Below are 23,070 nucleotides of genomic sequence, written 5' to 3' on the forward strand. Positions count from 1 at the left end.
CCTATCATAGACAGTTAGATACCACCTGCCCTCATACTAATATTTATATTCACCTATCATAGACAGTTAGATATCACCTGACCTCATACTAATATTTATATTCACCTATCATAGACAGTGTTCGATACCACCTGCCCTCATACTAATATTTATATTCACCTATCATAGACAGTTAGATATCACCTGCCCTCATACTAATATTTATATTCACCTATCATAGACAGTTAGATATCACCTGCCCTCATACTAATATTTGATGCTTAATGTTCCAGCACCACGCCACCGACCCGTATGACCTGTCTAATGACGAGGATGATCACACCAACAAAGATGGCCCCAAATCCTACAGGTAGGAGAGATGCGTGATTTTTTTTTCGTAGCCGCAGTTTGTGGAGACGCTCTCTGATTGGCCACTGACGTTTCTGGTCGTGTGACATGTGCGGCCAATCGTCTGACGCCTGTTTCTTTCACCGGTTAAGCTTAGGCACTCTTTCGAAGTTGGTTAAGGTTAGAGTTTGTCTTAGAGCAGCGGGCGATAGAACACCAGCCCTGATTCCAAACTCTAACCTTAACCAACTTCGAAAGAGTCGCCTAAGCTTAACCAGTGATAAACTAGGCGTTAGGTAGTTTGCATGCTGTTCGAGGCGGAAATGGGCAAAGACACAGGCGTCACGCGATTGGGCGCACATGTCACATGACCAGAAACGTCAGTGGCCAATCAGAGAGCGTCTCTGCAAACTGCGGCTACGAAAAAAAATCACGCAGGAGAGATACCTGACGCTTTGCTGCTGTCCAATGACAGACATGCATCTACAAAGCTGCTTTGCTGCTGTCCAATGACAGACATGCGTCTACGAAGCTGCTTTGCTGCTGTCCAATGACAGACATGCATCTACGAAGCTGCTTTGCTGCTGTCCAATGACAGACATGCGTCTACGAAGCTGCTTTGCTGCTGTCCAATGACAGACATGCGTCTACGAAGCTGCTTTGCTGCTGTCCAATGACAGACATGCGTCTACGAAGCTGCTTTGCTGCTGTCCAATGACAGACATGCGTCTACGAAGCTGCTTTGCTGCTGTCCAATGACAGACATGCATCTACGAAGCTGCTTTGCTGCTGTCCAATGACAGACATGCACACATCATCACCAGGGCTTTCCCTGAACAACGTTACCATGACTACCATGTGTTTAAAGAAAAATTATATAGATATATTATTTTCTTTTTAATTAGTTCATATATATATATTTTTTGCATCAAAAGCTTGGGGCCAGCTTATACCTCATACATTGTACTTAAACAAATAACTTATTTGGAACTTTGCTATTCTATTGAAATTATGTTTTTAAGTTGCAGGAAATGACAGCAAATGTCTTTCTTTATTGCAATTTCTTTTGCCTCCCAGACAGAGACCAGAGCCGCCCTCCTGACCACCTCCTAGTTGAGACTCCGCCCCCCTCAGGACCACCTCCTAGTTGAGACTCCGCCCCCCTCAGTACCACCTCCTAGTTGAGACTCCGCCCCCCTCAGGACCACCCCCTAGTTGAGACCCCGCCCCCCTCAGGACCACCTCCTAGTTGAGACTCCGCCCCCCTCAATACCACCTCCTAGTTGAGACTCCGCCCCCCCCCCCCTCCCCCCCTAGTTGAGACTCCGCCCCCCTCAGGTCCACCTCCTAGTTGAGATTCAGCACCATCTTGTTTGAAATCCCTGATCCCGGAGTCGTTATGCCAATTCCCTTCCTGGTCGTTTCTCGCATTGCCCCACTGTCGGCCTGGGGAGGGTGTAGAACTACCACATGCCTCCTCCTCCGATACATGTGGAGTCGCCAGCCACTTCTTTTTACCAGACAGCGAGGAACCCACTGGGGGAACGTAACTCGTGCGGAGGTTCACGCTATTTCCCCCCCAGATCCCTGCTGAACAGGCGCCCCGACCGACCAGTAGGAGTCGCTGTTTACAACGACCAGGACACACACCCCACTGGCTTCCCACCCGCTAACACTGCCAATTGTGTTAGTAGGGACGACTGACCAAGCCGGAGGTTTCCGCTGACATCTGGATTTGATCCCAGAGTCTCTGCGGTGGTAGGCGAGTGCTTATAGTCCACTGCGCTACCTGGCCGCGCCTTAATTTACATTTTTTTTATGAATTTGGAGAGAATGGAATGTTTTGAGACGCTCCCTGCATCAGCTCCTAGGAAACACCTGCACAGATGTTTTCAAGTTTTCAAGTTTCACGTTTTGTTTATTAGTTGTCACAGTAAAATACAGAATACTTTTCCATGAAATGCTTTATTCTGTATGAGCTCCTGGGATTGTGCTAGATAAAAATAGATAAAAAGTATAAAATAGAAAAAGTCAAAAGTACGTAAAAACAAAAAGTGTTCAGTCAATATACATATACAATACAGAGTAAAAAAAGAGTAACAGTGAGGTACAATAATGCAGAAATGGGATGAGCTACAACTTAGGGTAAGGTGCAATGAGGTATGAATTGTAGTGCAAATCTCTTTGCTAATAAATATGTAAACTTCAAAATGTAGAATGAACTCTCCTCTCTACTCTCTACACTCTCCTCCCTCTCTCTCTTTCTCTCCTCTCCCCTCTCTCTCTTCCCCCCCTCTCTCTCTCCTATATCTCCTCTCTCTCTCTCCCCCCCTCTCTCTCCTATATCTACTCTCTCTCCTCTCTCTCTCTCCTCTACTCTACTCCCTACTCTCTCTTTCTCTCCCCCCTCTCTCTCTCCTATATCTCCTCTCTCTCTCCCCCCTCTCTCTCCTATATCTACTCTCTCTCCTCTACTCTCTACTCTCTCTTTCTCTCCCCCCTCTCTCTCTCTCCTATATCTCCTCTCTCTCTCCCCCCTCTCTCTCCTATATCTACTCTCTCTCCTCTACTCTCTACTCTCTCTCTTTCTCTCCCCTCTCCTCTCTCCCCCCTCTCTCTCTCTCCTATATCTACTCTCTCTCTCCTCTCTCCCTCTCTTTCTCCTATATCTCCTCTCTCTCTCCCCCCCCCCTCTCTCTCCTATATCTCCTCTCTCTCCTCTCTCTCTCTCCTCTACTCTCTACTCTTTCTCTCCCCTCTCCTCTCTCTCCCCCCCTCTCCCCCCTCTCTCTCCTATATCTACTCTCTCCTCTCTCTCTCCCCCCCTCTCTCTCTCTCTCCCCCCTCTCTCTCTCCTATATCTCTCTCTCCTCTCTCCTCTCTCTCTTCTCGCCTCCCCCCCCCCCCCCCCCAAGGTGTCGCATGTGCGCGGCGACGTTCTTTAGCAAGTCTGACATGCAGATCCACGCCAAGTCGCACACGGAGGCCAAGCCCCACAAGTGCCCTCACTGCTCCAAGTCCTTCGCCAACTCCAGCTACCTGTCTCAGCACATCCGCATCCACAGTGGGGCCAAGCCCTACACCTGCTCCTACTGCCAGAAGACCTTCAGACAGCTCAGTCACCTGCAGCAGCACACACGGTACTCGCCTGGCACGCACGTGTGTGTGTGTGTGTGTGTGTGTGTGTGTGTGGAGGCTAGGGCTGTACCGAATGTAATTATTTTACATTCGAAGCTTCTATTGAAGTTTTCCAATGAAGCTTCGAATGTCTGTCGTCATATTTGATGACGTAATCATAAAAAAATAAATAAAAATCAATTCGATTTTTCTCAAAAAATGCCTCAATTTGAAGTGATTAATCTGGAGAGTCTTTTTTTAAACATGCAACGGCCCACATGTGGGCCCTCTTGAGGACGATTCGCGATGCGCCACTTTGCCGAACTCTAGCGGCTCGGGTGTGCATTTCTTTTAATACAATATATAGATAGAATTAAAGCCCTATTTGTTGCCTGTCGATTGCCATTTCAGGCGACAAAATCCGTTCAGCGGTTCTCGAGTTACATGCCGATATATATGTGAGGCGTGCGCCAAAGTACACGGCAGAGTCAGATTACCACCCCCGACTCCCGGGGCTCTAGGTGAATCAGGGATCTAGGTGAAAAGTCACGACCGAAAACGGGAAGAGAAAATGCATTGAAGTTTATGAGAAAACAGAAATTTTAACATCTACTACATAAGACTTCAGGCTATGGACCCAGCGTGTTTTTTCAGCCATACCAATTTTTGGGGAAATATACTTTTGGATATTGCAACTACTACAGAAAAACGTGAGTACACAAGTTCAACTCAAGTTCAGACCTATGTTACTCTATTTCATTAGCACTAAAAGTGATCTTTCTTTATTGTATCTGAAACTTCAGAATGTTATCTTTTAGGGATGTCCCGATCCGATCACGTGATCGGAATCGGCGTCGATCACGTGCTTTTCAGAGTATCGGGGATCGGGAAAAAATAATAATAAAAATCGGCAGTCAAAAAAAGAAAATTTTTATTCAACAAACATGACCATGTCCACGTCTTAAACTCATACGGAGGCCTTAGTTTTGGTTTTAAATTACATATAATATATCATCATTAATGTATTTATTGTCACACAGAGCAGAATAATTATCCACAACAAACACATTCCCCTTTAATTTTCACCGTTGCAACAAACATTCCCTTTAATTTAGACGCTACACGCTACACGCGAGTCGCGACCACATCACAACAACAACACGTCGCTCCCGAAACACGGTTAATATCCACTGACTTGAGCAGCTAGACTTAATGTCAGAGGTTTGGAACTAAGCATTTTAAAATAGAAAGTCAAGCAAGTTGCAATGTTTGCAAGGAGGAGATTCCGCGTGGAGGAAAAACTCATGAAGCAGCAGGCTGGAGGCGAAGTTTTCAGACTAACTTTTCAACTGGAGGATAACGTTACGTCGGCGTTTCAGACCAGAATGGACCATTACGTAAGTCGAACACTGAATGTATACTAATGTGCAAACATATATTGAAACTTTTAATATTTCTCATATGAAGCAGAAGCACATTTCTCAGGGTGAATGTAATAACAAAAGCCTCCGCTCTCGCGCCCTATTATAGGCAACAGATGGGCTTGTCTCACTCTGCCAGTTTCTGACAAAAATGCGTCAAAATTGATTACTAATGTGAAAGATCGGATCGGAAACGATCGGATCGATAGATATTTAAAATCATATGATCGGGATCGGATCGGAAGCAAAAAAAGGCGATCGGGACATCCCTATTATCTTTCAAAAGAGACCAGGCTTATGCATGTGCTATAAGTATAAAGTATAGTATTTTGGTTTGCATAAAAAGTATGTAGTCCTCCAAAAACGAAAACTAAAATGGCCACTTTTTGGGGCGCCTGTTAACTTTCTTTAATGAATATAACTTGTCAGTTTCGTCAACATAAATAATCCAATAAGGGCACAGTTGGTACGAAAGTGATGGTGACGTCTTGATGGAGCGCCGAGTGCCAAGCGGATGCAGATGGGCTACATCATTTATGATAAATGTTTTATTTAAATTTATATGATGAGTCATAGTAATAGTATAATACTGTAATATTAGTGTAACCTAATCTTTATCTGCAACTGTGAAGAAAACCCCCATTGGTTTAAACAGAATGAATAGACTCATAATAAAAGAAAGAATGTAAAAAAATTTGAATGTTGATTTTAGAATTTCAACTAGTTCTTCTGGACCTGCAGAAGGCTTTCGACACAGTGAACCACGACCTACTGCTCTCCAAGCTTAAGGCCTTGGGTATGACTGAGACAGTGGTCAGATGGTTCTCTTCCTACCTTTCTGATCGTGTCCAGCGGGTTGAGGTCAGTGGCACTATGTCAGAGGCCAAGCCCATTGTATGTGGGGTCCCACAAGGAAGCGTGCTAGGGCCGCTCCTTTTTTAACTGTACATAAATGACATGTCAGCAGCATGCTCATGTAACTTGTTTTTATTTGCAGACGACTCGGCCCTGCTAGTCTCACACAAGGATCAGAACACACTAGAACAGATGCTAGGAGAAGAACTTGCAGGGGTCCGCAGTTGGCTTTCGGACAACAGGCTTTCTCTTCACCTAGGTAAGACAGAGGCAGTACTATTGGGCTCCAAGCCCAAGCTCAGGAAAGCATGGGAGTTTAATATCCAGTTAGGGGCTGTAACCCTAAAACAGCACACACAAAAAAAGAGCTAAGTATCTAGGCTGTATGATAGATGGGAGCCTAGATGGGGAGGCTATGGCCTCCCAAGTACTGGGCAAAGTCAACACCCGCAGGTACCTAGCTAGGAAAGCCAACCTCCTTGGCAGAGATAGCCTCAGGCTGCTAGCAAATAGCCTAGTACTCTCCCACTTTGACTATGGTTTTTCCGTTCCAAACTGGGCCAGTGCTCCCTAACTTTATCTGGAGCCCAGGATTGGAACACAAGGATCAGACAGCTTCAAGAGAAGCGTCAGGAAGTGGCTCATGGACAGAATAGAGGAATAGCCCCCTATACTATGAATGGGATTCCAACCGTTTTTAGTTATTGTGTGATTTACAATTTTAGCCATAGGTTAGTCTTCTAATGTTTTAAATGTGTGTGTTTTGTGTCATTGTCGTGTTTTTGTTGTGGCCTAACAGCCCTGGGACCATGACGGAAATAAGCGTCTTACTCTTTCTCATGTCATCCTTTGGTTCCTTGTTGTGTGTTTTTTAATCCATCAATAAAATAAAATAAAATCAAACGTTATGAATGATGCTTCATAACTATTATTCGGTACAGCCCTAGTGGGAGGCAGTGTTGGTGTGTTTTCCAGTGACAGTGTATACAGCTCTTTCTGTACAGTCCAGTCGGAACCCTTTGAAGGCACCACAGCTTGTATAATATACCACATTTGAATGGTAAATGGTGCCTTTTATAGAACAGCTTTTTATCCAAAGCGCTTACAACTTATGCCTCACATTCACTCACACACTGACCACGCAAGGTGCCAACCTGCTCATCGGGAGCAGTTAAGGGGGTTCAGTGTCTCTTGCTCAAGGACACTTCAAACCATCTGGAACCTTCTGATTACCAGACGACCTGCTCTACCTCCTGAGCCTTAATCACGGCACTCTCGCCGCCCCATTTCCTGTTGCGTGCACGTCGCTTCAGAGATAGAGAGGGAGAGCAAGAGAGAGAGAGAGAGAGAGAGACTGTGCTTCCTGTATGTTTTCGTTCTGTGTTTTCACAACTCAGACGCAGCACACTGTCGATCGATCCAACATATTATTATTATTGTTCAATCACGATCAACATCGATCAATTATTATTATTACAATTTTCAGCTATTTTACTCTAGTTATCTAGTTTGACTGTAGCCTGAAAACCTCTCTCTCTCTCTCTCTCTTCTCTCCCCCCCCCTCCCTGTGTTCCTGGTTAGAAACCACACGGAGGGCAAGCCCCACAAGTGCCCTCACTGCTCCAAGTCCTTTTCCAACTCCAGCTACCTGTCTCAGCACATCCGCATCCACAGCGGGGCCAAGCCCTACACCTGCTCCTTCTGCCAGAGGACCTTCAGACAGCTCAGTCACCTGCAGCAGCACACACGGTACTAACCTATCATACTGAACCCTAACCTATCATACTGAACCCTAACCTATCATACTGAACCCTAACCTATCTTACTGAACACTAACCTATCATACTGAACACTAACCTATCTTACTGAACACTAACCTATCATACTGAACACTAACCTATCTTACTGAACACTAACCTATCATACTGAACCCTAACCTATCTTACTGAACACTAACCTATCTTACTGAACCCTAACCTATCATACTGAACCCTAACCTATCTTACTGAACCCTAACCTATCTTACTGAACACTAACCTATCTTACTGAACACTAACCTATCTTACTGAACCCTAACCTATCCTACTGAACCCTAACCTATCTTACTGAACCCTAACCTATCCTACTGAACCCGAACCTATCTTACTGAACCCTAACCTATCCTACTGAACACTAACCTATCTTACTGAACCCTAACCTATCTTACTGAACACTAACCTATCTTACTGAACACTAACCTATCTTACTGAACCCTAACCTATCTTACTGAACACTAACCTATCATACTGAACCCTAACCTATCTTACTGAACCCTAACCTATCATACTGAACCCTAACCTATCATACTGAACCCTAACCTATCATACTGAACCCTAACCTATCCTACTGAACCCTAACCTATCTTACTGAACCCTAACCTATCATACTGAACCCTAACCTATCTTACTGAACACTAACCTATCATACTGAACACTAACCTATCATACTGAACCCTAACCTATCATACTGAACCCTAACCTATCTTACTGAACCCTAACCTATCTTACTGAACCCTAACCTATCCTACTGAACACTAACCTATCTTACTGAACCCTAACCTATCTTACTGAACACTAACCTATCTTACTGAACACTAACCTATCTTACTGAACACTAACCTATCTTACTGAACCCTAACCTATCTTACTGAACACTAACCTATCATACTGAACCCTAACCTATCTTACTGAACCCTAACCTATCATACTGAACCCTAACCTATCATACTGAACCCTAACCTATCATACTGAACCCTAACCTATCCTACTGAACCCTAACCTATCTTACTGAACCCTAACCTATCATACTGAACCCTAACCTATCTTACTGAACCCTAACCTATCTTACTGAACCCTAACCTATCTTACTGAACACTAACCTATCTTACTGAACCCTAACCTATCTTACTGAACACTAACCTATCTTACTGAACACTAACCTATCATACTGAACACTAACCTATCTTACTGAACCCTAACCTATCTTACTGAACACTAACCTATCTTACTGAACACTAACCTATCTTACTGAACCCTGACCTATCTTACTGAACACTAACCTATCTTACTGAACACTAACCTATCTTACTGAACACTAACCTATCTTACTGAACACTAACCTATCATACTGAACACTAACCTATCTTACTGAACCCTAACCTATCTTACTGAACACTAACCTATCTTACTGAACACTAACATATCATACTGAACACTAACCTATCTTACTGAACCCTAACCTATCTTACTGAACACTAACCTATCTTACTGAACACTAACCTATCTTACTGAACACTAACCTATCTTACTGAACACTAACCTATCATACTGAACACTAACCTATCTTACTGAACCCTAACCTATCTTACTGAACACTAACCTATCTTACTGAACACTAACATATCATACTGAACACTAACCTATCTTACTGAACCCTAACCTATCTTACTGAACACTAACCTATCTTACTGAACACTAACCTATCTTACTGAACACTAACCTATCTTACTGAACACTAACCTATCTTACTGAACACTAACCTATCATACTGAACCCTGACCTATCATACTGAACACTAACCTATCATACTGAACCCTAACCTATCTTACTGAACCCTAACCTATCTTACTGAACCCTAACCTATCATACTGAACCCTAACCTATCTTACTGAACACTAACCTAGCTTACTGAACCCTAACCTATCTTACTGAACACTAACCTATCTTACTGAACACTAACCTATCATACTGAACCCTAACCTATCTTACTGAACCCTAACCTATCTTACTGAACCCTAACCTATCTTACTGAACACTAACCTATCATACTGAACACTAACCTATCTTACTGAACCCTAACCTATCATACTGAACCCTAACCTATCTTACTGAACACTAACCTATCTTACTGAACACTAACCTATCATACTGAACACTAACCTATCATACTGAACACTAACCTATCTTACTGAACCCTAACCTATCTTACTGAACACTAACCTATCTTACTGAACACTAACCTATCATACTGAACACTAACCTATCATACTGAACACTAACCTATCTTACTGAACCCTAACCTATCTTACTGAACCCTAACCTATCTTACTGAACCCTAACCTATCTTACTGAACCCTAACCTATCTTACTGAACACTAACCTATCTTACTGAACACTAACCTATCTTACTGAACACTAACCTATCTTACTGAACACTAACCTATCATACTGAACACTAACCTATCATACTGAACACTAACCTATCTTACTGAACCCTAACCTATCTTACTGAACACTAACCTATCTTACTGAACACTAACCTATCATACTGAACACTAACCTATCATACTGAACACTAACCTATCTTACTGAACCCTAACCTATCTTACTGAACCCTAACCTATCTTACTGAACCCTAACCTATCTTACTGAACCCTAACCTATCTTACTGAACACTAACCTATCTTACTGAACACTAACCTATCTTACTGAACACTAACCTATCATACTGAACACTAACCTATCATACTGAACCCTAACCTATCTTACTGAACCCTAACCTATCTTACTGAACCCTAACCTATCTTACTGAACCCTAACCTATCATACTGAACACTAACCTATCTTACTGAACCCTAACCTATCATACTGAACCCTAACCTATCTTACTGAACACTAACCTATCTTACTGAACACTAACCTATCTTACTGAACACTAACCTATCATACTGAACACTAACCTATCATACTGAACCCTAACCTATCTTACTGAACACTAACCTATCTTACTGAACACTAACCTATCTTACTGAACACTAACCTATCTTACTGAACACTAACCTATCATACTGAACACTAACCTATCTTACTGAACCCTAACCTATCTTACTGAACCCTAACCTATCTTACTGAACCCTAACCTATCTTACTGAACACTAACCTATCTTACTGAACACTAACCTATCTTACTGAACACTAACCTATCATACTGAACACTAACCTATCTTACTGAACCCTAACCTATCTTACTGAACACTAACCTATCTTACTGAACCCTAACCTATCTTACTGAACACTAACCTATCTTACTGAACACTAACCTATCTTACTGAACACTAACCTATCTTACTGAACACTAACCTATCTTACTGAACCCTAACCTATCCTACTGAACACTAACCTATCATACTGAACACTAACCTATCTTACTGAACCCTAACCTATCCTACTGAACCCTAACCTATCTTACTGAACCCTAACCTATCTTACTGAACCCTAACCTATCATACTGAACCCTAACCTATCATACTGAACCCTAACCTATCATACTGAACCCTAACCTATCTTACTGAACACTAACCTATCTTACTGAACACTAACCTATCTTACTGAACCCTAACCTATCTTACTGAACCCTAACATATCATACTGAACCCTAACATATCATACTGAACCCTAACCTATCATACTGAACACTAACCTATCATACTGAACACTAACCTATCTTACTGAACACTAACCTATCTTACTGAACCCTAACCTATCATACTGAACACTAACCTATCTTACTGAACACTAACCTATCTTACTGAACCCTAACCTATCATACTGAACACTAACCTATCATACTGAACACTAACCTATCTTACTGAACACTAACCTATCTTACTGAACACTAACCTATCATACTGAACACTAACCTATCTTACTGAACACTAACCTATCTTACTGAACCCTAACCTATCATACTGAACACTAACCTATCTTACTGAACACTAACCTATCTTACTGAACCCTAACCTATCATACTGAACCCTAACCTATCATACTGAACACTAACCTATCTTACTGAACCCTAACCTATCATACTGAACCCTGACCTATCATACTGAACCCTAACCTATCTTACTGAACCCTAACCTATCTTACTGAACCCTAACCTATCTTACTGAACCCTAACCTATCATACTGAACACTAACCTATCTTACTGAACACTAACCTATCATACTGAACACTAACCTATCTTACTGAACACTAACCTATCTTACTGAACACTAACCTATCTTACTGAACACTAACCTATCATACTGAACACTAACCTATCTTACTGAACACTAACCTATCTTACTGAACACTAACCTATCTTACTGAACACTAACCTATCTTACTGAACACTAACCTATCTTACTGAACACTAACCTATCTTACTGAACACTAACCTATCTTACTGAACACTAACCTATCTTACTGAACACTAACCTATCATACTGAACCCTAACCTATCTTACTGAACACTAACCTATCATACTGAACACTAACCTATCTTACTGAACACTAACCTATCTTACTGAACACTAACCTATCTTACTGAACACTAACCTATCTTACTGAACCCTGACCTATCTTACTGAACCCTGACCTATCATACTGAACACTGACCTATCTTACTGAACACTAACCTATCATACTGAACACTAACCTATCATACTGAACACTAACCTATCTTACTGAACACTAACCTATCATACTGAACACTAACCTATCTTACTGAACACTAACCTATCTTACTGAACACTAACCTATCATACTGAACACTAACCTATCATACTGAACACTAACCTATCTTACTGAACACTAACCTATCATACTGAACACTAACCTATCATACTGAACACTAACCTATCATACTGAACACTAACCTATCCTACTGCCAGGAAACCTCCAGGCAGCTCCGTCACACCCGGTAGCCCACCTAGTATCTGAGGCCAGAGTAGCTGTAGTAGCTGTTTAAGGACTTTTATAGTGGAGCTGAACCATGTGACAAAGTACCATATTGTGATTATTTGAGCAGAAATGACAATATAACTTCAAATCAAATAATTACGGGGTCGATCTGCAGGGCTCAGCCGTCTAGACTAGAGCAGTGTATGTATGTATGTATGTATGTATGTATGTATGTATGTATGTATGTATGTATGTATGTATGTATGTATGTATGTATGTATGTATGTATGTATGTATGTATTTATTTATGTAGTAGGGATGGGCATGAGTAGAGATCGATTACTCGAGTACTCGCCATTTCAATTGAACTCTAGTAGTTTTTGAGGGTGCTCGATTTATAATAATTATTATTATTTTATTTTCGTTACCACCAAATATGTCTACCAAAAGTGCCTGTTTGTGCGAGTGAAACGGAAAACTTGCTTTGAAATCTCACGAGGCGTGAGTTGTTGCAGGAATCTGGAAGCTGTGGAGCATGGATAGCACACTTAACACATCTTGCGCCATTCACGTTGTACGACGTGTTTCAAGTTCATTCGAATTCTGCCAATCCACGGCGTACGACGTTATTGAGATCTTATTTCATATTTTCGCCATGTTATTCATATTTCCCTCACGGAGCCTCGTCTGATGCAGTGGAACTCGGCACAACTCTGCAACGCTTCAATACTGCCACCTGGTGGATGATCGGCGAGTTGCCAAACCGGAAATGGCCGGTTGGATATCGGTGCGTCTCCTAAATACGTCCGGCCACTCGCATATCGTTGCGGGACTGTAGACACACGCCGTGGATATGGATCGCTGCCATAACTCAATAATCGACATGATTTGGGCTGTTATTATTATTATACAAACCGGAAATGGATCGACTCGATCCCCATCAAATAACTGGGATCTTTTTGCTCCAGTATCATCGCCCAACGGTAAGAGGAGGCTGACGTTACTTTCTTTTTTTTTTTAAACTTTGGCCATTCCGCTGGCTCTTTTTTGCGTTTATCGCATTTACTCTGGTCAAGAATGACCGACAGAAACAGGCTGAATGGGGTACAGATGGGGGGGAAGACACTCTGGGAAAGGCACGGCTGCAGTCCGGGATTCGAACTCGCTAAACCCCAGATCCGTGACGAGCACGGTTGTCCCCGGCGCCGAAATAGCGCTCGAGGTACGCGGTGAGCTACTGGAGCTCCCCTGGCTGACGTTACTTTCAGCCTGATTGTTTATTATTATCCATGCAAACTGCTCTGATCTATATATCACCCATACTACATAAGGCATTTAACGACGATCACGGAATTATAAACGACCCCCCCCCCCCCCCTCCGTTCATCCGCGCATGATCAGTCATAACGTTTAGGACCACGTACAGTTGACATTTTTATTATAGCGTCGATCGGCAACAAACGGCATTTGATAATCTATATATGCATTTATGCCTATATCTCACATTCTAGGAATTACTGCAGAAAACGATAAAAACATATTTATATTCTAGACGGTATTTTCGTATGAATGTGTGAATGAAAAAGTAAAACGTTCCTACATCCTGAACGATAGATAATCGATGTTGAATGGGCCATAGTAATGTCAATTTAGCAATACAATTTAAAAAGTTATAGCCCTGCAAAGAAGGCGAACATCTCCATAGACTTACAGTGCTGGCAGAGAGTGGTATAAGATGATCAAACTCCGTGGCAGTTAATGTGTTAATGTTACCGCGAAAACTTTGTTAGCTTAGCGTTTTCTAAAAGATTAAAAACAGTAGTTTGTGTTCGTACATTTCCAAATTGTGCCAACAACATGTCACCCACATCAATAGACTACTGATACAGACATGCTGTTCCAAAAGCGGAGAGACCTGCTGCAGACAGAGTGGAGGTCATGTACTTATTGCAAATGGTAACCGACTTGTTTTGACTGACGATACGCATTAAGCATCGGATATATTTCTGTACATTGTTATGTCCACGGAGCGAGACATAATAAAATCAGTAGTGTGTGAGACTCTGCAATACCTCACTATTGCTGCAGCCATGTGCTTTAAGATGCGTCCTAAAAAATGATTTCCCTCAACAATTACTCGAGCGCTACCGTGTCATTCATAAGATACTGATCTGGGAACATTACTTGTGCCCATCCCTAGTATGCAAAACCTGGAAAAGTCTTCCTTGCCTCCAGAATACAGGCGGGACGTTTGTGTGGATGTTTTTCTTCCAGCATGGCTTCCTGTCCGTCAAGACGTCCCGTTCTGTTACCTTTATGATGAAACCATTCAGGCGGTCTAGACTGCAGCAAGACGCCCCGTTATGTAGGGATGGGTACCGCATCCGGTACTTTTAAGGGTATCGACCGAATCACGTCAGTACTACCTGGTACCGATTCACGTGAGATCCACCGGTGCCACATTTCGGTAATACTGTTTTATTTTTATTTTCATGTCTACGTTTCGTTTACCGGAAAAAACGAAACCTAGGACGTGTGTCGGACGTTCACGTCAACGCGCCGCACACGCACGATACACACTTAGCTAGCATTTGACTTGATTCAATAACAACAAAGCAGTCGGGGGGGCAATGGCGAGCCGAAAACGGTCGCAAGTGTGGTTACACTTTACAAAGCTAGATGCAGACGCTGCTCGCTGCAATATTATATATTTTATATATATTAACAAATTGTTCTAAATAAATAATAATGATAATAAATGATTTGAAGTTTGGATTTTTTTTTTTTTACAACCGAGGTAGGTCGATTACATTTTTAGACAATAAAGTACCGGGAAAAAGGTACCGTCGGGTACCGGTATCGGTTCAAATGTGAACGGTACCCAACCCTACTTTTGTGTGACCTCATGTATGATGTACTGTAAGACATTCAGGAGGTCTGGATTGGAGCGTGCTGGTCCATGATGCCTCTTCATTTGTGTGTTTTTCTGGAAGGATCCACACGGGTGACCGGCCCTACAAGTGTATCCATCCAGGCTGTGAGAAGGCCTTCACTCAGCTCTCTAACCTCCAGGTACCTCTCTCTCTCTCTCTCTCTCTCTCCACTCTCTCTCTCCACTCTCTCTCTCTCTCTCTCTCTCTCTCCACTCTCTCTCTCTCTCTCACCTCCAGGTACCTCTCTCTCTCTCTCTCTCTCTCTCTCCACTCTCTCTCTCTCTCTCTCTCTCTCACCTCCAGGTACCTCTCTCTCTCCACTCTCTCTCTCTCTCTCTCTCACCTCCAGGTACCTCTCTCTCTCTCTCTCTCTACTTACTCTCTCTCTCTCTCTCTCTCACCTCCAGGTACCTCTCTCTCTCTCTCTCTCTCTCTCTCTCTCTAACCTCCAGGTACCTCTCTCTCTCTCTCTAACCTCCAGGTACCTCTCTCTCTCTCTAACCTCCAGGTACCACTCTCTCTCTCTCCACTCTCTCTCTCTCTCCACTCTCTCTCACCTCCAGGTACCCCTCTCTCTCTCTCTCTCTCTCTCACCTCCAGGTATCTCTCTCTCTAACCTCCAGGTATCTCTCAATTAAATTCAATTTCAATTCAAATGGGCTTTATTGACATGGGAAACATTGCCAAAGCCAAACAAAACAATCAAACAGAGAAATCAGAAGAAATCAGTACATTATTACAGAAGGAATCTTTTGTGTGGTTGACCGTCTTTATGGTGGTTGTATTCCGTTGTGATATGAGATATATCTAGTACATGATATATACAATACAATATAATATAGTACCATAATAGTATATAGTGTAAATATAGTTTAATATAATATACAAATTAATTATAATATGATTATATAATGTAATATGATATAACGTACAATAAAGTATCATGTATTAAATTTTTTATGAATTAAATGCAATTAAAGCTCTTCTTCCCTTCTGTACCTATCTATCTAATATAGTTTAATCACCTGTACATTGTATGTAGTGGCCGCTTCTCGCTCCCCAGTGAATTGACAAGCGTCCACGGTGCACCCGCTATTAGTGGCTCCTACTCGGTCCCAAAGTTGTGATGTTGAATGAATCGAATGTCCAAAGTTGCCGCCGGTTCGGTTTACAGGTTTATTGTTGTCCAAAGGTGAATGATGGTGAATGAAGGGTTAAATCAGAACAGTTGTCAAGTGCTCAGATGAAACAGCAGTGAAACAGCAGTGAAACAGGTAGAAAATTGTATCCTAACACAGGTGCACAAAAACTGCAGTGATCACCTTGGCTATTTATAGTAGTGGGCTGTAATGGGTGGTGAGCCCTCTAGTGTCCAAACATAATTAAGACAGTACTCTAAACAGTGCAATTCTAATATATAATATAATATATAGATAATAATAATACTAATAATAATAATAATAATCAATAACAAAAAACACTCATTCGGCCTTTACACCGGCCCCTAATTGTGCCTACACAATTACAAAACAAATAACATGGTCGGGTGAGTGTTCATTATAGCTGGCAATCCTCAATAATAATCAATTTCAAATCATAGTTCTAAACACGAAGAAGCTTGACTGGGGCTCTGGTTTTCGCTTGTTGTCCCTGTGCATGGGAAGAACAAATTAATTAGTAATTCAAATAACAGTCAAGGTAACTCAATGATATTATTCAAAGTGTTTTTTTGTTTTAACAAACAGAGCCATATAGCTCTGATAGGCTTATAGCCAATGTATATTCAAAGTTCAACAGAGCCCTATGGCTCTGATAGGCATACAGCCAATGTCCACTGGTTGTGACTCTCCATCGGGGTCGTCAGGACTTTCTGCTGTAAGTCGGTCGGGAGGTTTCAGCCATTCTTCCCCAGGTTTCATTTACGCCGTCGTCTTTTGTAGTTTCTCCTCTTGGAAACTGGCATATACAAAAGTGTTTGGCCATCACCGGCCCCGGTAACACCATGGGCTTCACTTGATAAGCTTGTTTAGGCAGTTGCTCTTCCACCGGCTCGTCATCTCCTCCAACACTCCCGTCCTCAGCAGGTCCTTGCAGAGCAGAGCCACGTCTCGGGAGATGCACCTCCATGCTGCCGTCCCTCTCCTCCTCAGGACGGTGCCGCCCGGTCAGCCCTCCTGGACTGGCTGCGACTGCTGCTGTCCTGCTTCTGAGAGCTCTCGTTTTAAACACTGGAGGTTCAGTAGTGGCCCTGTTGTGTGCATCTTCCTTATGTGCATCTTCCTCCTCCTTTGCCTCACTCTCTGAGGAGCTGCAGCCGCACACATCATCTGGTTTCCCAGTACATTCCTCATCTGTGGAGTCATCTGATTCCTCTCTCTCATCATCCTCCTCATCCTCGTCTTCATCAGGTGCACATGTAGCAGAGTCAATGGTTGGTTTTGCTGGTGCTGTTTCAGGTTCTTCCTGCATTTCCTCTGCAGCACTCTCCCCCACAGCTGCCACACTGTACCTCTCCCTCTCAGCGTCTGACACAGTGATTTCCTCCGTCACTGCTTCTTCCTCTCTGCCTTCGTCATCGGCGTCCTCTTCATCAACGTTGTCCTCCTCCTCACTGTCCCCATCATCGTCTGGTTCGTTCTGAGGAAGTCTCTGGGTAGGACTCAGCAGGTCGCCTTCAACCCACACCCTGGAGGGAACATAAAGTGGGATTGAATAGTCATCGTCATCCCCATCTTCATCAACCTCCTCCTCCTCCTCCTCATCATCTTCGATGTCCTCCTGAGGCACAGTCAGAATGGAGGGGACGTAAAATGCAATCAAATCGCCGTCCTCTTCTTGGCTCTTCATCATCCACTCCCTGGAGGGGACATAAATGGGGGTCGACTCATCCTCCTCATCATCATCATTGTCTTCTTCCTTATTATCCTCACCATCGTCGTTCCCTTCATTCTGAGGAACTCTCTGGGGAGGATCCAGCAGGTGGCTCTTCATCATCCACTCGCTGGAGGGGACATAAATGGGGATCAACTCGTCATCCTCATCTTCGCTGCCCTCTTCTTCATCGCTGTCCTTTCCTCTGGACTCCGACCACGGCTTGTGAAGTTCTAGGGGGAGTTTACGTATCTTGTGCTTGCACTCCTTGGAGCTGAAATCAACACAGTGATTAGTAAAGACATCAGCACCATTGTTGTGATATTCATTGGCCGGTTCAATGTTGCGCCTCTCAGTCAAGACTCTTATTGATGATGCTTGCTTGGCTGCGCGCTTTTCCAATTCCAATTGCAGATTTCTTTGTTGTTTCTTTAAATTGGCACGGTCAATTTCATAATTCAAATCTCTTTGTTGTTTCTCAAGCTCTTGCCTTTTCTTTAAATTGGCAAGGCGTTCCATTAAGCTTGCCTTTTCAGCTTTAGCCTTTCTAATCATAGAGGCTATTTTACTACCTCTATGACTGGTTGGCCTCATCTTGGCTTCAGACATGTTATTTATAATTTTTATTTATCCTTTGTAGTTTGAATGTTGCATTCACTTGTTGCTTCAGAGCCTTCAAAAGTGGGTTTCCTTTCCTTTCTGCTTAGTATATTATGCAGTAACGTAATATATAATACAATGAAAAGAAACTTCAAATTTTCACTGATGTAGGGCTATATGGAACTGGGAATTTTATTGCCACACATCCGCGATGTCCAAGCGAACAATTTAATTTCCATACATCCAGACGGCATTAATTGCGATGGTTCAACGTAATACGGCATCCAATCCGTTCCATTCAATACGGCTTCCAGTCCGTTCCATAATCCACAATATCACAATTAATTAGTCTGACGTTAGGATCCTCCTCATGGCGTTCGCACGGAACCGCAACAATGTGACAATGTCCCGACTCACTTTCCCATTTGCAATTACAGCATAGCGTCCAAACAATTCCATCTTCACGGAAGGCGTTTACAGCTCTTCACGCTATCCATTTCAATTTCAGGTAATCCAATAACAGAGGTTTCAAATCTTCTTACCTCTCTTTCATTCGTGAGGAAAGTTGTCCTATACTTTACTCACGTCCTTTCTTCGTGAGGAGTTTTCCAGCTTTGTACTCACTCAGCACACGTCCTTCTTCCATTAGGTAATTTTCTACTTTGACGTGGCCGCTTGTCGCTCCCCAGTGAATTGACAAGCGTCCACGGTGCACCCGCTATTAGTGGCTCCTACTCGGTCCCAAAGTTGTGATGTTGAATGAATCGAATGTCCAAAGTTGCCGCCGGTTCGGTTTACAGGTTTATTGTTGTCCAAAGGTGAATGATGGTGAATGAAGGGTTAAATCAGAACAGTTGTCAAGTGCTCAGATGAAACAGCAGTGAAACAGCAGTGAAACAGGTAGAAAATTGTATCCTAACACAGGTGCACAAAAACTGCAGTGATCACCTTGGCTATTTATAGTAGTGGGCTGTAATGGGTGGTGAGCCCTCTAGTGTCCAAACATAATTAAGACAGTACTCTAAACAGTGCAATTCTAATATATAATATAATATATAGATAATAATAATACTAATAATAATAATAATAATCAATAACAAAAAACACTCATTCGGCCTTTACATTGTATATTACTACTGTTACATTTGCACTCTGGTCGGATGCCAAACTTCTTTTGGCTGTACTGTACCTGTGCTGCATGATGATGACAACACATTATTTCAATCTAATCTAATGTAATTACTGACACATATTACATTAACATGTAAGGCACTACTAGATGAGATCTTGTAAACCTGTTGTTTGTTGTCACCCCCCCCCCCCCCCCAGTCTCACCGTCGGCAGCACAACAAAGACAAGCCGTTCAAGTGCCACAACTGTAACCGTGGTTACACAGAAGCCGCCAGCCTGGAGGTGCACCTGGCCACGCACACCGTCAAACACGCCAAGCTGTACTCCTGCGGCCTCTGCAACCGGTCCTATACCTCGGTAAGACCTGCCAGTCCCACCTGCCCTGTTACCGCCTGCCAGTCCCACCTGTCCTGTTACTGCCTGCCAGTCCCACCTGTCCTGTTACCGCCTGCCAGTCCCACCTGTCCTGTTACTGCCTGCCAGTCCCACCTGTCCTGTTACTGCCTGCCTGTCCCACCTGTCCTGTTACCGCCTGCCAGTCCCACCTGTCCTGTTACTGCCTGCCTGTCCCACCTGTCCTGTTACTGCCTGCCAGTCCCACCTGTCCTGTTACTGCCTGCCTGTCCCACCTGTCCTGTTACCGCCTGCCAGTCCCACCTGTCCTGTTACTGCCAGTCCCACCTGTCCTGTTACTGCCTGCCAGTCCCACCTGTCCTGTTACCGTCTGCCAGTCCCACCTGTCTTGTTACTGCCTGCCAGTCCCACCTGTCTTGTTACTGCCTGCCAGTCCCACCTGTCCTGTTACCGCCTGCCAGTCCCACCTGTCCTGTTACTGCCTGCCAGTCCCACCTGTCCTGTTACCGCCTGCCAGTCCCACCTGTCCTGTTACCGCCTGCCAGTCCCACCTGTCCTGTTACCGCCTGTCCTGTTACTGCCTGCCTGCCAGTCCCACCTGTCCTGTTACTGCCTGCCTGCCAGTCCCACCTGTCCTGTTACTGCCTGCCAGTCCCACCTGTCTTGTTACTGCCTGCCAGTCCCACCTGTCCTGTTACTGCCTGCCTGCCAGTCCCACCTGTCCTGTTACCGCCTGCCAGTCCCACCTGTCCTGTTACTGCCAGTCCCACCTGTCCTGTTACTGCCTGCCAGTCCCACCTGTCCTGTTACCGCCTGCCAGTCCCACCTGTCTTGTTACTGCCTGCCAGTCCCACCTGTCCTGTTACTGCCTGCCAGTCCCACCTGTCCTGTTACCGCCTGCCAGTCCCACCTGTCTTGTTACTGCGTTCTACTGAACGCACAGAGAGGAAACTGGTATCTATCTTGTTGTCTGACTCTGGAGAAGACGGTAAGAGCATTGCCTATAATGTTTTTTTTTGTGTTGTGAAACTAAAACCTCTTTCTCTGTTTCGCTCCGCTCTCTTTCTCTCCCTCTCTCTCACACCGTCTCTCTCTTTCTCTTTGTCTCTCTTTCTTCTTGTCTCTCTCTCTCTCTCTCTCTGTATTTCTCTCTCTCTCTCTCCCTCTGTCTCTCTCTCTCTCCCTCTGTCTCTCTCTCTCTATGTCCCTGTCTCGCTCTCTCTGTCTGTCTCGCTCTCTCTGTCTGTCTCTCTCTGTCTCTCTCTCTCTGTCTCTCTCTCTATGTCCCTGCCTCTCTCTCTCTCTCTCTCTCTCTCTCTCTCTCTCTCTCTCTCTCTCTCTCTCTCTCTCTCTCTAGGAGAACTACCTGATGAAACACATGAAGAAACACAACCCAGACCCGCTGACGGTGGCGGCGGCGCTGGCGGCTCAGCAGGCCCAGGGTCTCACCGCCGGGGGGCGGGGCAGGGGGCGTGGCCGGGGGAGAGGAGGAGGAGGAGGAGGGGGGGGAGCGGGCCGGATCCCCAACAACAACAACAACAACAACAACCAGACCAACCCCAACAACCAGAACACCAACCAGAACCCCAACGCGGCCGGACATCCCGTCTATCAGCAGCAGCTCCAGCTGCCGGTGGGCGCCGTGCTCTCCTGTCCCTTCGACCTGCACCAGTACAAGACCGTGTCGGTGGGGGAGATCCAGTACAAGCCGGTGTCGGTGGGGGGGGAGATCCAGTACAAGCCGGTGAGCGTGGCGGACCTCTCCGCGGCCCACAAGGACCTCTGTCTCACCGTCTCCACCTCGGCCATACAGGTGGAGCACATGAACTCCTAGACGACGCAGACGGGTCTCAGTCTCTCTTCCTCCTCCTCCTCCTCCTCTTCCTCCTCCGACGCTGGTGTTCTCAGTCCAGTGAAGTCTGGTGGTGGTTAGAGGATAACGGAGAGGCTTCACTGACCTCAGAACAGTCTCTCTTCTTCTTCCTCCGACGCTGGCGTTCTCTGTCCAGTGAAGTCTGGTGGTGGTTAGAGGATAACTGAGAGGCTTCACTGACCTCGGAACAGTCTCTCTCTTCCTCCTCCTCCTCCTCCTCCTCCTCCGACGCTGGTGTTCTCAGTCCAGTGAAGTCTGGTGGTGGTTAGAGGATAACGGAGAGGCTTCACTGACCTCAGAACAGTCTCTCTCTTCCTCCTCCTCCGACGCTGGTGTTCTCAGTCCAGTGAAGTCTGGTGGTGGTTAGAGGATAACGGAGAGGCTTCACTGACCTCAGAACAGTCTCTCTCTTCCTCCTCCGACCCTGGTGTTCTCAGTCCAGTGAAGTCTGGTGGTGGTTAGAGGATAACGGAGAGGCTTCACTGACCTCAGAACAGTCTCTCTCTTCTCTCTATTTCTTTCTTTAGGACATTTGTTTCACAGTTTTAGCATGATGTTTTATAGATGGCTAGGTGCCTAGGTTAAACACAGGTTTTTGTTTTTAAGAGAGGGGGGGGGGTTGATTGGATTGAAGTTTATTTCAAGTATGCAACACAACAAACAAACATCAAGTACAGATATAGCCTTAAGCCGTTCAAATAATAAATGTATAAAGAAAAAAAAAAAAATTATAATAATCTAAAAGAACCGATGAGAGTATCGATAAAATACCGAACCGTTAAGCAGTATCGATAAGAGTAGTAGTATCGATAAAATCCAACGATAC

At 44.2% G+C, this 23,070-nt stretch overlaps 1 protein-coding gene across 1 annotated transcript in view; it reads left to right on the top strand.

Annotated features, from left to right (window-relative positions):
- The window catches only part of znf384a (zinc finger protein 384 a), a 36,640-nt gene extending 13,795 nt beyond the window's left edge, over positions 1-22,845 (top strand). The window contains exons 6-11 of the mRNA XM_084327364.1: positions 273-349; positions 3,243-3,467; positions 7,302-7,469; positions 15,476-15,554; positions 20,216-20,374; positions 21,729-22,845. Of these exons, the coding sequence (XP_084183490.1) occupies positions 273-349; positions 3,243-3,467; positions 7,302-7,469; positions 15,476-15,554; positions 20,216-20,374; positions 21,729-22,205 (1,185 nt within the window). The 3' untranslated portion in view covers positions 22,206-22,845. The remainder of the gene's footprint in view (positions 1-272; positions 350-3,242; positions 3,468-7,301; positions 7,470-15,475; positions 15,555-20,215; positions 20,375-21,728) is intronic.
- The last annotated feature ends 225 nt before the right edge of the window (positions 22,846-23,070 follow it).

The sequence above is a fragment of the Notolepis coatsorum genome (assembly GCF_963971535.1).
Source record: "Notolepis coatsorum genome assembly, chromosome: 13".
NCBI classification, from domain to species: Eukaryota; Metazoa; Chordata; class Actinopteri; order Aulopiformes; family Paralepididae; genus Notolepis; species Notolepis coatsorum.